The sequence below is a fragment of the Dasypus novemcinctus genome, chromosome 3 (assembly GCF_030445035.2).
Source record: "Dasypus novemcinctus isolate mDasNov1 chromosome 3, mDasNov1.1.hap2, whole genome shotgun sequence".
NCBI classification, from domain to species: domain Eukaryota; kingdom Metazoa; phylum Chordata; class Mammalia; order Cingulata; family Dasypodidae; genus Dasypus; species Dasypus novemcinctus.
Genome location: NC_080675.1, coordinates 84492961 through 84508216, shown reverse-complemented (window position 1 = coordinate 84508216; position 15256 = coordinate 84492961). Strand labels below are relative to the sequence as shown.

General features: G+C 35.4%; 1 protein-coding gene and 1 pseudogene across 3 annotated transcripts in view; both read left to right on the top strand.

Moving 5' to 3' along the window:
• The window catches only part of SCFD1 (sec1 family domain containing 1), a 135342-nt gene that overhangs the window by 69600 nt on the left and 50486 nt on the right, over positions 1 to 15256 (top strand). For all 3 annotated transcript variants that reach the window (XM_071213999.1, XM_058293621.2, XM_058293622.2), the window contains exon 15: positions 2434 to 2530. In XM_071213999.1, coding sequence (XP_071070100.1) covers positions 2434 to 2530 — 97 coding nt within the window. The remainder of the gene's footprint in view (positions 1 to 2433; positions 2531 to 15256) is intronic.
• Positions 3819 to 13127, top strand: LOC139438171 (conserved oligomeric Golgi complex subunit 6 pseudogene; annotated as a pseudogene).

The window sequence follows — 15256 nt, the reverse complement described above, 5'->3', positions numbered from 1 at the left end:
ATAAATGAACTTGATTTTACTACAATGCCTTGTAGCGTACTTTATGCTTCACAAATACTTTCTCAAACCTAGCATCTTCAGACCATAATTTTTAGCTGAAAACTATTAACATGGGATATGTTTTTTTCTTTTTAAAGGAAATAATAAACTGAACATTTTGTATGTTATGTAATTTCACCTAATTTTCCATTTTACTTTGCTACAACAACCCTAAATAGATAATTTCCCTTATTTGAGAGGAAATGGGATCTCAGAGATACTGCATATTTGGCCAAATCTATCTTGCCAGATCACAGATTAGAACTTGGGCTTTTGACATTTAAGTCCCATGCTTTGTCTACCATAACTTAGGTCTTTAAAACATATCCATGAAAATTTTAGTGAGATTGATTTTGCTTTCTTGTAATCCCTTTGGAACAGCCATAGGAAAAGACTTAAAACAATTTATAATTCCTGTGTAAACCTATTTTCTACAGACATAGTAAACATAATGCAAGTTTTGGCATTTTATGGTAATAAAGTCACTTATTTTAGAACTTTTAACCTATAAAGATCACTTTGTATGTACTTTAGATTTTTTTATTACATAGGTCATTTTATGCAGATTTTCAAAAATTTTGTAAGTCAACATAAATTTATAGTCTATATTCCTTATTCTAAAATAAATTTAAAGTAGCTTCTACAAATAGCCCATGCAACAACAAAAATGAAATAGACTTTTAAAATACATTTTATATAGTATAAAGTTAACTTTTTTAAAAAAATCCCCCCTTGCAGCTTTTTTTTTTTTTTTTTTTTTTTTTTGCTGTCTGCCTTCTGTGTCCATTCGCTGCGCATTCTTCTGTGTCTGCTTGTCTCTCTTTTTTGTTGGATCATCTTGCAGCGCCAGCTCTTCGCAGGCACGGGCCATCAGCTCTCTGCAGGCCTGCTTGCCTTCACAAGGAGGCCCTGGTATGTGAACCCAGGGCCTCCCATAGGATGAACGGGAGCCCAATGGATTGAGCCACAGCTGCTTCCCTAAAGTTAACTTTTTAAATTTGGATTTTAATTTTCTGGCAACCAAAATAAAAAAGAGATGGTTAAGTTTTTATCAAAAAGGGCATTTTCTGTTTTTAGTCTAAGCAAAATTTAGCATCACATTAAAAATGTGATGGTAGGCATTATTTAGGATGTACTGAGTGATGTAATGATGCGGCATTTTAACATCATTTTCACAAATAGGTTTTTACATGGCTGCTTTGAATGGAAACTAATGAAAGATAAGAATATAATATTAAAATGCAATTCAGTGAGGGCAGTTCTGTAAGTTACAAAAGTAATAAGGTCTAAATTTAACATTCTGGTAGTTCTTCTGAAACTAAGAACAGAAATTATAGTATCTGAAGTGGAAGGCTTTCATCTTTTTTCAATTGAGCCTTTGATAGGCATTCAATAACAGAAATCAAGGTTGCACATTCTGACTTGAGCTTAGAGTGTTAAAATATATTGGAATAGTGACTAAGTTACTTTTTTTTCACAACATTATTTAGGTATAATTCACATACAGTACAATTTACTGATTCAGTGTGCAATTCAGTGGTTTTTAGTATATTCAGAGTTAATGCAACCATCACCACATTGTAACTTTAGAACATTGTCATCACCTTAAAAAGAAACTCCCTACCCATTAGCAGTCAGACTAAGTTACTCTTTTTTTTTTTTAAAGATTTATTTATTTATTTAATTCCCCCCCCCTCCCCTGGTTGTCTGTTCTTGGTGTCTATTTGCTGCGTCTTGTTTCTTTGTCCGCTTCTGTTGTCGTCAGCGGCACGGGAAGTGTGGGCGGCGCCATTCCTGGGCAGGCTGCTCTTTCTTTTCACGCTGGGCGGCTTTCCTCACGGGTGCACTCCTTGTGCGTGGGGCTCCCCTACGCGGGGGACACCCTTGCGTGGCACAGCACTCCTTGCGCGCATCAGCACTGCACATGGCCAGCTCCACACGGGTCAAGGAGGCCCGGGGTTTGAACCGCGGACCTCCCATGTGGTAGACGGACGCCCTAACCACTGGGCCAAAGTCCGTTTCCCCAGACTAAGTTACTCTTGTATTCTATTTCCTTTGCTCATCAGAAGGTGGGATTAAGTTAATACATTAACAAGAGGAAAATGAGTTTAATATCTGTAGCTTTGTCAATTAGTGAAGAACAGTAGTTCAACAGTATATTCAGGTCTGATGTTAGGTTTTAAGAACTAGCATGCCTCTTACTCAGTTAATTCGAGTTTTTCTTTTGAAATAAAATAACTTTTCATTTTCTATTATGGTATTTGTATGCTTCATTTTAAAGTCACCAAATACGTATTTATATTTTCCACTTATAGAAGTTTCCAGAAAGTCATTGGTTAGCCAAAAGATTGTTAGTTTATTTTCATTACTAATCTTATATTTATTTTGGAACAGGCAAGGAAACTGGATATATATTTTGAGTATGAAGAAAAAATAATGAGCAAAACTACTCTGGATAAATCTCTTTTGGATATAATATCAGACCCTGATGGTATGTACTATAAATTTGAGGCTAATAGAAATTTCACATCTTATGAATCTAGCATTTTAAATTTGAGTAATATCTAAATGGAATTATTGTTTTTCCAACAATTGATGCCTAGGACATAATTAAAGGATTTATTTATTGTTGAAAATTTGCAAAATAGCAGCTCTTAAAGTAGAAAATGATTTTCATTTTATCAGATTTTTTGTTTGATAGAATTTAAATGATCTTTACATTTATTTGTTTAAAGTCATGCATCTGAATCTCAATTTTTGTTTATTCCAGGAAGATTTGAAGGTATAGCATTTAGATTCAACACAAATGTCTTAGTGATACAGTTTCTAATTACTGGTGAACTCTGGTTAAGCTTCAAAAAGTTGTTCTTAAAAAGATTTATCTAAAACACTGAATTCTATTTTAAATGTTTAGGCAATTAACTCTTTAAAGGAACTCTTTAGTCATCCTTTTATATTTATATTTCTAAATATTTTTGTGTTAGATTTTCTTAAAACAAGATATAGCTATTTGTTCTTAGCAACTTTAATCTTTTGCTTTCAATTTTAATGACCATGGAGTCTATATAGGGTTTTATCCTTTAAAATTTTCTAAATTTTAAAGATTCGTTGATCATTTCTGAAAAGTTTTCACTTCAAGTCTCATTTCTTTTCCCAAATGAATGAAAAGTTTCAGATTCATTTTGTATATAAGCTATTCAGTTGAATGATGATGGTTTTTGAGTTAGCCTTGATATGAGTTTTAGACTTTATTCCTAATCGGAAAATAATAAAAGTCCAAGATGTTTTGTAATTTAAAGGGGTTCCATTCATTAAAACCTCTGAGAAATGTAAGTGCTGCTCATACTTTTAAAAGCTAAATTTGTGGTAATATAACATTTTGGAGGTATATTCACTTTCTGTTGAAAAAATGCAAAAGGTTTTATATAAGTCCATCACTTAAGAACTATTCTTTGTTATTTACAAAAAGATTTGAGTAAAATTGAAATAATAAGTGTTGCTAACAAAAAGCAATCAGAGGGGAGCGGATATAGCTCAGTGGCTGGGCACCTGCTTCCCATATTCTAGATCCTGTGTTCAATATGTGGTACCTCCTTTAAAAAATAAAAAAGCCATCAGAGCATTTCCTTTTCCTCTCCTTTCCTTTCTCAAACAATTTATTCTTAAAGATATTAGGTAGGGCAGAGAAAGATAAGCAGTCATAGAAAGTGTCTGTCTAATGTCACTTTGCCCAGAACAGGATGTTGCAAACTGTATAGTAGGAGGACAGGTAATCTGACATGTGGTATCAAAGTCCAAGAAAGGTAAGTATGGTGTCCCCATGTGGGACAAGTCCAGCAAGGGCTGTTAGAGCCTAAACAGACTGATGAGGATAACCCTGCATCGGCACAACCCAGCGTGGGCCCAGGTTGTATAAAAACGATGTCCAGGCATGTGGGAGTGTCCACTGTAGGGAATCGGAACCCAATGGAATAAGGAAGTCATCCATGCAAGCAAGGGGATGGCAGCAGAAAAGGGAAATTTGTTACTTCAAAGACTGAAGAAGTCAATGTATAGGATGATAGAAAGGAAATAAAGTTTCCCATCATCAGAAAAGGGAATTATAAAAGGAAGAAAACTAGAATAAATCTTGTAGTACTGGATTGGAATTTTAGGTATTAGTGAGAACTTAGTGTTTTCACTATATACGTATTTGATAGATACAGAAATAAATTTAGAATGAGATGTGTGTGTGTGTGTGTGTGTACATATGCTTTGCCAGCCAAAAGTTGGAACAGTAATACCCCAAAAATAATGATTTTTGACTTCTAAATACCATTTTTCACTAGGACACCTTGGAGAAGTGATGGCTTCCAGAAGTGGAGTAGAGAGGAAAAGTATAAAATGAGCTTGGAACAATTTGTTGTGCCAAAAACTAAAGGAAGTACCTAAAAGTCAAATCAAAGGGCTGCCTAGTGGCTAGATTATGATCATTTGAGTATCACAGTAAATAATGATAGCATAACAGAATAAAGCCCACAGAATGAAATAAGAGCCATAAATCCATACAAATATAAAAATGAATAAATTGAAAATTTATGGGATATTTACATAATTTTGAAGTACCTAACCACAAGATACTCATTGACAAAGGGAGAAAGAGTAACTTTATAGTGGAGATGTCTGTTAGATACCTTATCAGGGAATCGCAGTGAATATCATCAGTAATGAGACATGCTGAAATAGTGCCAATAGGGTGCAATGAACACAGCATCAGTTTTGTATTTCTGCCTAAGATGCGTAACTTGAATCTAATGAGGAAATATCAAACAAATCTTAATTGCAAGATACTGTAAAAAAAAAAAATCTACCCTATAATCTTCAAAAACATCAATGCCACAGAAGTCAAGGAAAGACTAAAGAAGCATTTCATACCGAAGGCTGAAAAAGTCATAATAACTATATGCAACACATGATTCTGAAATTGATCCTTTTGCTGTAGGGTATTATAGAGACAATTGTTTAGATATGAATGAAATCTGAGTATTACATGGTACCTATGTATCAATGTTAATTTACTGATTTTGATATTTGTAATATTGGAGATCATCTTTAACACTTGGGGTGATAGGGTAGCATCTCTCAAATTGTTAGGGAGGGAAAAAAGCTCTCTGAACTATAATTAAAACCTTTCTGTAAGATATAATAAATTACACAGTGAGGGAAATGCCTTTAAAATGGAGAAAGAGCACAAGAAAGACTTCAGTGTGACTAGGTTCCAGGCCCTGGCTGAATACTCTAAATGCGCTTAAACCTTTATTATCATGTAACTCTTAAAAGCTTAGCATGCAGTGACATCATAGAAGATGGCAGAGTAGGAAGTTCAGTAATCAGTCCCTCCACCAAAACAACTATTGAGCTGGCAAGAACTTTCTGAATGAACTATTTCAGAACTCAGTTTTCTAGTCAGACAGTTGCAGTAGAATCTAGGGAAGTGCTTGGTGAAGAAAGAAGCTGGTAAATTTTAGTGAACTTATCAGCATTACACGTCGCTGCTACCAGCCTCCCAGCGGGCATTCATTAGCAGTGCAACCCACATTTCTAATATAGATCGCTCATGCCAAAGTGGACGATAGGGATCTTGTCCCCCCAAAATTGAGGTATCTGTTTTTAGCTGCCTGGTGATTTCCTGAGGGGCTGGCACAGAGTCTGGCCATTGTTTCAAAACCGGCAGGCGGATATAGCTTCCCTTGTGGTCTTGGTCAAGGGGATTTAAAGAGACAGAACACTTTTTTCCTTCTTCTGTTACTGGAACTAGGCATTTAAGGAAATCTCTGTCAGATTACTGACTGACCATAGGATAAAGGAACAGAGACTTCAGTGATCACACATGACAAATATAGTCTTTGCAAAAATAGTTTGGAAAAGTCACTAAACAAATGGACATCTACAGCCTTCATCAAGTGGCAACATTAAATCATCTTGCAAGGGGGAAGAATCATTTCCATAGTTAGCATGTTATAATATTCAAAATATCAAATTCTCAACAACAACAACAAAATTATACAAGCATACAAAGAAACAGAAAAGTGTGGCCAATTCACAGGGAAAAAAGAAATTGACAGAAACTGTTCCTGAAGAAGACCAGACATTGAGCTTACAAGACAAAGATTTTAAATTACCCGTCTAAAGTACACTTAAAGATCTGAAGGAAACCATGGCCACAACTAAAGAAATTGTATGAACAAGTAGGGAATATTAATAAAGATAGAAATTATATAAAGGAACCAAGTAAAAATTCTGGGGCTGAAATGTACAACAGCTGGGGAAAAGTTCATTAGAGGAGAATACAGATTTCAGGCTACAAAAGAAAGCATCAGTAAACCTGAAGATAGGGCAGTTGAAATGATCCAATCTGAGGAGTAGAAAGAAAGAAGAAAAGTTAACAGGTCCAAGAGACTTATAAGACACCATCAAGCATACCATATCAAGCATGAGAGGAGTTCCCGAAAGAGGAGAGAGAGAGAAAGGGGCAGAAAGGATATTTAAAGAAATAATGGCCCCAGACTTCTCAAATTTGATGAAAGACACAAATATTCATATAAAAGTAGTTCAACAAACTCCAAGAAGGATAAAACTCAAAGAGATCCACATGAAGACATCCAGTCAGACTGTCAAAAGACAATCTTAAAAGCAAGAGATAAGCAAGTCATCACATATACAAGGGATCTTCCATAAGATTAACAGCCAATTTCTGATCAGAAACCATGGAGGCCAGAAAGCAGTGAATGATGTATTTAAAGTGCTGATGGAAAAAGAGTTTCAATCAAGAATCCTATTTCCAGTAAAATTATCCTTCAAAAATAAAAGAGAAATTGAAATATTCCCAGATAAACAAAAGCTAAGGGAGTTCTTTGCTACTAAACTTAGACTTTATAAGAAATGCTAAAGGGAGACTGTCAAGCTGAAACAAAAGGACACTGGACAGTAACTTGAAGCCATACAAATAAATATCTCTAATAAAGGTAACTATGTAGGTAAATATAAAAGTATTGTATTTTCAGTATGTAACTACTCTTTTTGTTTCCTATATGACTTAAAAGGCAAATGTATAAATAATAAATATAAATCTAAATTAATAAGCACGTAAGCATAAAGATGTAATTTGTGACAATAATAACATAAATATACAGAGAAGAAAGAAGAGAGATCAAAGGCTACACTAGAAAAAAATCAATGAAATGCAAAAGAGTGCAATTTTGGAGGAGGCACAAAAAGTTGTGACATATAGAAAACAATGGCAGAAGTAAGTCCTTCATTATCAGTAATCATTTTAAATGTAAATGGATTAAACTCAACATTTGAAAGACATTGACAAAATGAATAAAAAATGTAATCCAATTATGTGCTGCTTATAAGATACTTTATATTCAAAGACACAAATAGTTTGAAAGTAAGAGGATGGAAAAGATATTCTGTGAAAATAATAACCAAAGGAAAGCTTGGAAGGCTGCACTAATATCTGACAAAACTAAGTCAAAAGTTGTTAAAAGAGACAAAGGACATTTAATATTGATAAAAATGTAATTTCTTAAGATAAAACAATTATATACACACACCCCCAAAAGAAAGAGCTCAAAATATATCAAGAATCATATTAAAGAATTAAAAGGAAAAATAGTTCTACAATAATATTTGAAGACTTCAGTACTTCCTCTTTCCATAATGGGTAGCATAGGTACCTAGAATATTAATAAGGAAGTAGAGGACTTAACAATCTACAAACCAGCTAGACCTAACAGAAATATACAGAACACGCTACACAACAGGAAAATACACATTCTTCTCACTTGCACATGAAATATCCTCTAGCACGAACCATATTAGGCTATAAAAATTCTAATATATTTGAAGAGATCATATTCATAAAAAGTATTTTCCCTAACCACAATAGAAAGAAACTAGAAATCATTGACAGAGGAAGATGACCCAGAGCAGCTGGGCAAGAAAAAGAAGTAAAAGGTATACAAATTAGAAAGGAAGAATTGAAACTTTGAAACTTACCTTGTTCACAAATGACATAATTCTATATTATAGAAAATCCCAAAAAGTCCACAACAAAGCTATTAGAACTCATAAATGAATTCAGCAAAGAGACAGGATATAGGAGCAACACAAAGATCAGTAGTGTTTGCATACACTAGTAATGAATTATCTGAAGAAGAAATTTTTTAATTCCATTTAAAATAACAAAAAAGTCAAATATATTGGAATAAATTTAACCAAAGAACTAAAGGATATACACAGAAAACTACAAAATATTGTTGAAAAGAGAATACTTACTTAGTTTGCTAAAGGCTGCTGTGGCAATATACCAGAAATGTGGTATTTTACAATGAGAATTTATTAACATATAAGCTTACAGTTCTGAGGCCATGAAAGTGCCCAAATCAAGGCTCCATCAGGAGATGCTTTCTCCCCAAGCTGTAGCTGTGGGTAAATCCCTCTCCTGGCCTTGCTGCTTTCAGCTTCTGGTTTCAGTGGCCTCCTCTCAGCTTCAGTTTTGGGTTGAATTCACCTTCTGAGGGGTTCTCTTTGTTTCTGTGGCCTGTTTTCTCTGTATTTGCCCTTTTTTTCCATTTTTCTCTTTATATTCATTCCATTTATAAAGGACTCCAATAAGATGATTAAGACCCATCCTGGGCTATGCCTTACTGAAATAATCTAATCAAATGTGGCTGAATCTAATCTAATCAAAGGTTCATAATAGGTTCACGCCCACAGGAATGGACCAATTTAAGAACAGAATTTTCTGGGTTCCACAGAAGACTCAAACTACCACCAGCACCTAAATAAAAACAGAAGGACAATCCGTGTTCATGGATTGGAAGACTAAATATTGTTAAGACATTGGTTCTAGTGATAGTGACCTACAGTGTAATCCCAATCAGAATTCAACAGCCTTCTTTGCAGAAATGGAAAAACCATTCATCAGATCGATATGGAATGATAAGGGGCCCTGAATAGCCAAACCATTTCAATAAAAAAGAATAAAGTTGGAGGACTCACACCTCAACATTTTAATACATATTATAAAGCTACAGTAATCAAAACAGGATGGTACTGACACAGGGACAGACATATATAATAAATTGAATCAAACAGAGTTCAGAAATAAACCTGAAATCCATGGACAATTGATTTTTTTATAAGGGTGCCAAGTCCACACAACAGGGAAAAAATAGTCTCTTCAAAAGATGTTGCTGTGTAAATTGAATATCCATGTGCAAAAGAATAAAGGTAGTTCCCTACCTAATACTATGTACAAAAATTAACTAAAAATTGATCAAAGTCCTAAACAGAAGAATCAAAACTGTAAAATTCCTAGAAGAAAACAAGGGAAAGTATCTTCAGGACCTTGAGTTAGGCAATGGATTCTTAGACATTATACCAGAAGTATAAGCAACAAAAGAAAAAAATAGATAAATGGGACTTCACCATGAACATAAAAAGGAAGCCTACGAGACAGGAGAAAATACTTGGAAATCATATACCTGATAAGAGTTTACTATGCAGAATATATAAAACCAACTCAACAACAAAAAGGCAAAACAAACCACTCTAAAAATTGGCAAAAATCTTGAATAGAAATTTCTCCAAGAATATGCAAATGCCCAAAAAGCACATAAAAAGATATATATCGTTAGCCTTTAGGGAAATGCCACTTAAAACCACAACAAGATACCATTTCACAACCAATTGAATGGCTACTATCAAAAAATCAGAAAATAGCAAGTGTTAGAGAAGATGTGAAAAAATAGGAACACTTCTGAACTGTTGGTGGGAATGTAAAATAGCTCAGCCACCATGGAAAACAGTTTTTTGGTTCCTTAGAAAGTTAAGTATAGAATTACCATATTCCCCAGTAATCCCAATTCTAGTTACATACCCAAAAGAATTGACAGTGGGGACTTGAACCTATATGTGCACACCAATGTTCATAGCAGCATTATTCAGAGTTGCCAAAAGATGGAATCAAGCCAAGAGTCCATTGATGGAGAGAAAGATTGACAAAATGGGGCATATATAGACAGTGGAATGTTATTCAGCCATACAAAGGAATGAAGTTCTGATACATGGTATAACATTGTATGAACCTTGAAGGTATTTTAGAGTGAAATAAGACAAATGCATGAACTTCCTTATATGAAATAATTAGAATATGCAAATTCATAAAGGCAGAAAGAAGGTCTCGGTACTACAGATGGGAGTAAGGGTGGAGAATGGAGAGGGAATTCTTAATGGGTACAGAATTTCTGGTTGGTATGATAGAAGAGTTTTAGTAATGGATGGTGGTGATGGTAGCACCATGCTGTGAATATATTAATACCACTGAATTGTATACTTGAAAGTGGTTAAAATAGAAATTATGTTTTATATAGATATAGATATAACCACAATAAAAAAATTGTTTTAAAAACAATTCAGTTATGGCACTGTGGGCCAATCCCTGCACTGGGCTAAGGTGACAGCAGTTGTCTGGGGTTTGGGGCAGGACACAGGGCACCATGGCCAAGGGCAGCTCTGATGTCCCGAGCTGCCACCAGCCTCAGCAGCAAGGCCGATGGGACCTCAGCACAGATTCAAATCTACTGTCATAGATGCTGTAGAAGATCCTGGAGATGCAGCTGGACCATGATCAGGAGATGTTGGAAGAGAAGCCTTAAGAAACTGACAGAGAAGGTCCAGAAAGAGACGAGCTCTATGCCTGATTGCCTGCTGCAGAACTCCAGGAGATGGTAGGTTCTGGAGGGAAAGGCAGAGTTTGGCACCATCTTGATTCACACGTGGCAGGACCCTGAGAAACCCTGTCCACAGAGACCTTGATTTGGACATTTCACATCCTCAGAATTGTAAGCTTTTACCCCAAATAAATCCCCTTTTTAAAAGCCGACCCATTTCTGATACTGCGCATTGGCAGCCCTTTGGCAAACTAATTCGTTAGTAAAAACCGGTAAGATTTAAGGTGATAGTCAAAGATTGGAAATAAGAGCACAAGTTGCAGATCCCTTCTGATCCAAGTTCCAACTGACTTAAGATGAAATTAGTCTCCTCTGAGGTATAAGAGAGGGACCTATCACTGAGGATTTTATCAAAGCATTGGAAAGAATAAAAGAGATTCATAATGATATCAAAATTCTCTTGCATATAGATACCAAACTGCAGGTTTAGAAATTGTAAAACAGATGGCCTTCTTTCAAGAAACAGCTTATTAAAGATGTTACTGATGGACTCAAAGTGAATGCAGAACAATAACACAAGAATCATATGACATACCGCCAGTATTAATTCAGGCAGTGGAAGCCCTGCAGGATAGACCTGTCCCATACAAATATACTTTATTTATTTATTTTAAGATTTATTTTTATTTATTTCTCTCCCCTTCCCCCCCCCCAGTTGCCTGCTCTCTCTGTCCATTCGTTGTGTGTTCTTCTGTGACCGCTTCTATCCTATCAGCGGCACCCAGAATCTGCATTTCTTATTGTTGCATCATCTTGTTGTGTCAGCTCTCTGTGTGTGCAGCGCCATTCTTGGTTAGGCTGCACTTTCTTTCATGCTGGGCGGCTCTCCTTACAGGGTGCACTCCTTGCACTTGGGGCTCCCCTACGCGGGGGACACACCTGCATGGCATGGCACTCCTTGCACATGGGCCAGCTCCACATTGGTCAAGGAGGCCCAGGGTTTGAACCGCAGACCTCCCATGTGGTAGGCGGATGCCCTATCCATTGGCCAAGTCCGCTTCCCCAAATATATTTTAAATGAATTCAGAACAGCCAGGAGAAGTACAGTTGCTCATGGATTTATTGATGCTTTCACAAGAACAGGGCCCAGAAAATACAACTAAACCCATTGAAATGCATACCCATGACCCTTTGAGGTATGTGGGAGATATGTTGGCTTGACTCCATCAAGCTACTGCTTCTGAAAAGGAACACCTTGAAGCTCTCTTAAAGCAAGTAGCTATAACAAAGCGTTGAAGAAAACATTCAGAAAATTCTGGGGTATATCACTGAGGGTGTATGCAGGCCACTAAAGACTCAAATTGAACAAGTAATAGTTGTTGAAACCAGGGTAGTTTAGTATATAAAATTTCCAGTCTTCTCAAATTCTACCACCATACAGTTAGTGGCATTGTTAGAAATAGTGCAACTACGTTGTTGACTACCCTTGAAGAAATAAATTTGCTAAACAAAAAAAAAATTCTGTATTCTTCAGTAGCTTGTGTCTTCAATGCAGGTAAATTAATGGACAAGGTTGAACTCCTTCCTCCACCTCATTTTGGACCAAGTTCTGCATTTAATTAGATGCTCATATTGTTGGATTAAATGTTGGCATCTCACTATTATTCAGCTGTGGCATTAGATGCTCATCAAGCTGATTTTGTCCAGGTTTTCTCCTGTGTCCTGGATCCTCTCCTCCAAATGTGCACCAGCTCAGCCAGCAGTCGAGGCTCAGTTTTCATGGTCAATTCACTATGTATGGTGAAGACATTAGCTTTATTTGAATTCATTGTTAGGTGCCTGGAAGTGCTGTAGTTTCAGATTGAAGCACATTCAGATGTACTTATAAATGAGCAAGCTTCAAATATTTTAACTAGAACAAGTTTGAGTTATATCTGTAACACTATACAACAGTTTATGTTATATGTAGCATAAATCGGAACAGGACCCTTAACTAATTTGCCCAGCCTGGATTCTGTGGCACTGAAGGCTGCAGTGGTTTAGTTTGATGGTTATCTGTCAGCCTCAGGCAACCTATTATTGCTACAGCTAAACTTCCTTCTAAGTGCCACAGTGAAAAAGCAGATCATAAAACAGTCCGCAGAATTAGTCTGCAGAGCCTTCGGTGAAGTGTGTGCAACTGTGATGAATCCAGTGCGTGAGTACAGAGATCCAGAGACCATTCTTCATTTGCCAGAGCAAGTGCAGGCACTTCTCTCTTGATTATCTTACTTGATTATGTCAGTAGAATGTTATCCCTAAAACTGAAGACGTTCTTATTCTTTAGTCTTTAGTCCTTACTTGGAAATTTGATAATTAGCATTTTCTTTGTATCATAAGATTGTAGGTCCCAATAATTTTTTGCTTTAGTCACAATAATGTATACGTGAGTGAGTGACATGCTGATCTCAGTTAGGATTGCTCTCTGTGAGGGCCATAACATTTCCACTCTCTGCTATCCACCTCTCCACTTTCTATTCTGGAACATATATATGTGGGGAAAAGTAGTATGAGAGGTTTGAAGGATTTTTTTACTAGAGTAGTTCTAAATTAATGGCATATAAAAAATTAGTCTAAATACAAGAATTAGTAGTATTCAGGATATGAACCAATAAAATATCTCTTTACTTGAAGATTCATTTGCTTTCTTATTAGTTATTAATGTGAATAGGCATACTTTGTCATTTTTTTTAACCTGGCCTGCATCTCTGCCCCTAAAATAACCTCTCAAGAAGAGTTGTGAGAAGAGATAAAAATAACAGCAGATTATGCTACAGATGTACACAGCTGTGAATCCCTTTCTGTTTTACATTAGCACACAGAATATAATCAACTACATTTTTTCTGCAATTTTAAATATATACTCAGCCAAAAGAAAAAAAGAGAGAGAAAAATTGTTTGACTAGAGTGGGTTTCACTCTGGTATGCCCTGGACTGTACTCAAGACATAGGTCAGATCTTACAGGGAGTTTTGGGTGCTATATGCATCTCGTGTTGTGAGTGTTCTGTGTTGTCAGTCTAGTGTTTAAAGATATGTCTTTGTCATACAGTGTGGACCCTAAATACAATCAGCTATAAATTGTATCTGATGTTCAAACCGAACAAATGATGATCTGCTCCAACACTAGGGAAAAATTGCTGGAAGAACAGTCACTGGTAGCCAGGACGTCTCTCTGCAGGGTAGACCCTCACTAGACTGATTGGGGCTCTGACTTTAGAACTTCACCTAAGATTCAAAATCACCATGTTTTTAAAGCAAAAATCTCAATGTTTTGCAACTCTTCTTTGGTTGTTAAGATTGCTGGGACAGTTCTTATTAGCCAGATATCTTCATTTCTGGTTAATCTATAAAGAGTCCCTAAATTAAGTGAGAAAAACTGAAACACAGGGTAAAAAGTTGATGAATTTAAAATATTTTGAAAAGTACTAACATTAAATTAGTATTTATAGTAGATTGTAAAATACATAACATAAATTAGTAGTTACAGAACATGGCCATTTATCTGTCTTAAGTTTATAATTGCTTATACCAATATGATTCTTTGGAACAAGAGCAATTATATCGCATCTATTTTAGTATAAATCTGTATTTTGAGTCTTTACCCTTCAATTTCAGTGAATATGTGTGATATATATAAAAGATAGACTATAAAGTGTGATATAAATCAAAACCTTAAATTTACATGATTTAACTGTGAAAAAAATGTTGACACCTTACCATTAATGAATACCTTTGTTTTCTAGAAAAAAATGAATTTTACTTTTTACCTGGTTTTCTCAAATAAAATGCTAAACCATAAAAGAAAAATGTTCAGTAGTTAAAAAAATAAAGAATTCAGTTTAAAAATGCATATAAGAAATATATGGATGGCAGATAAGCCCATGAAAAGGTGTTCTACATCAAGAAACTTTTTTTAAAGGGTCATATAGTAAATGCTTTAGGCTTTGCTGGTCACATAATTCTCTGTTGCATAACATTTTTTTAAATAGCCCTTTTAAAATATATAAGTTGTTCTTGGTTTGTGGGTGTGGGCAATAATTTTCTCACCCCTGTCCTATATTATTTGCAACTGGAGAAGTGCCAATTAAAACCACAATGAGATACTACTATCCACCTACTAAAATGGCTAAAATAAAGAATACTGAACATATCAAATGCTAGAATGCAGAACTCTCTTGTAATGCTGGTGGGAATGCAGTATTATAAAGCCACTCTGGAAAAGAGTTTAGTAGTTTCTTTAAAGTTAAACATGCACTTACTGTGTGACCCAGTCTTTCCACTCCTAGGTGTTTACTGTAATGAAACCTTATGTTCACATAAAAACCTGTAATCACCATTGAAGAGTAATAATCAAGATTATATGGTGTTGGCAGGGGAATAAACACATAAAGTCATGAAACAGAGTAGAAAAGCTAGAACACAAGCCACATAAATATGACCAAATGTACTTTCTTAA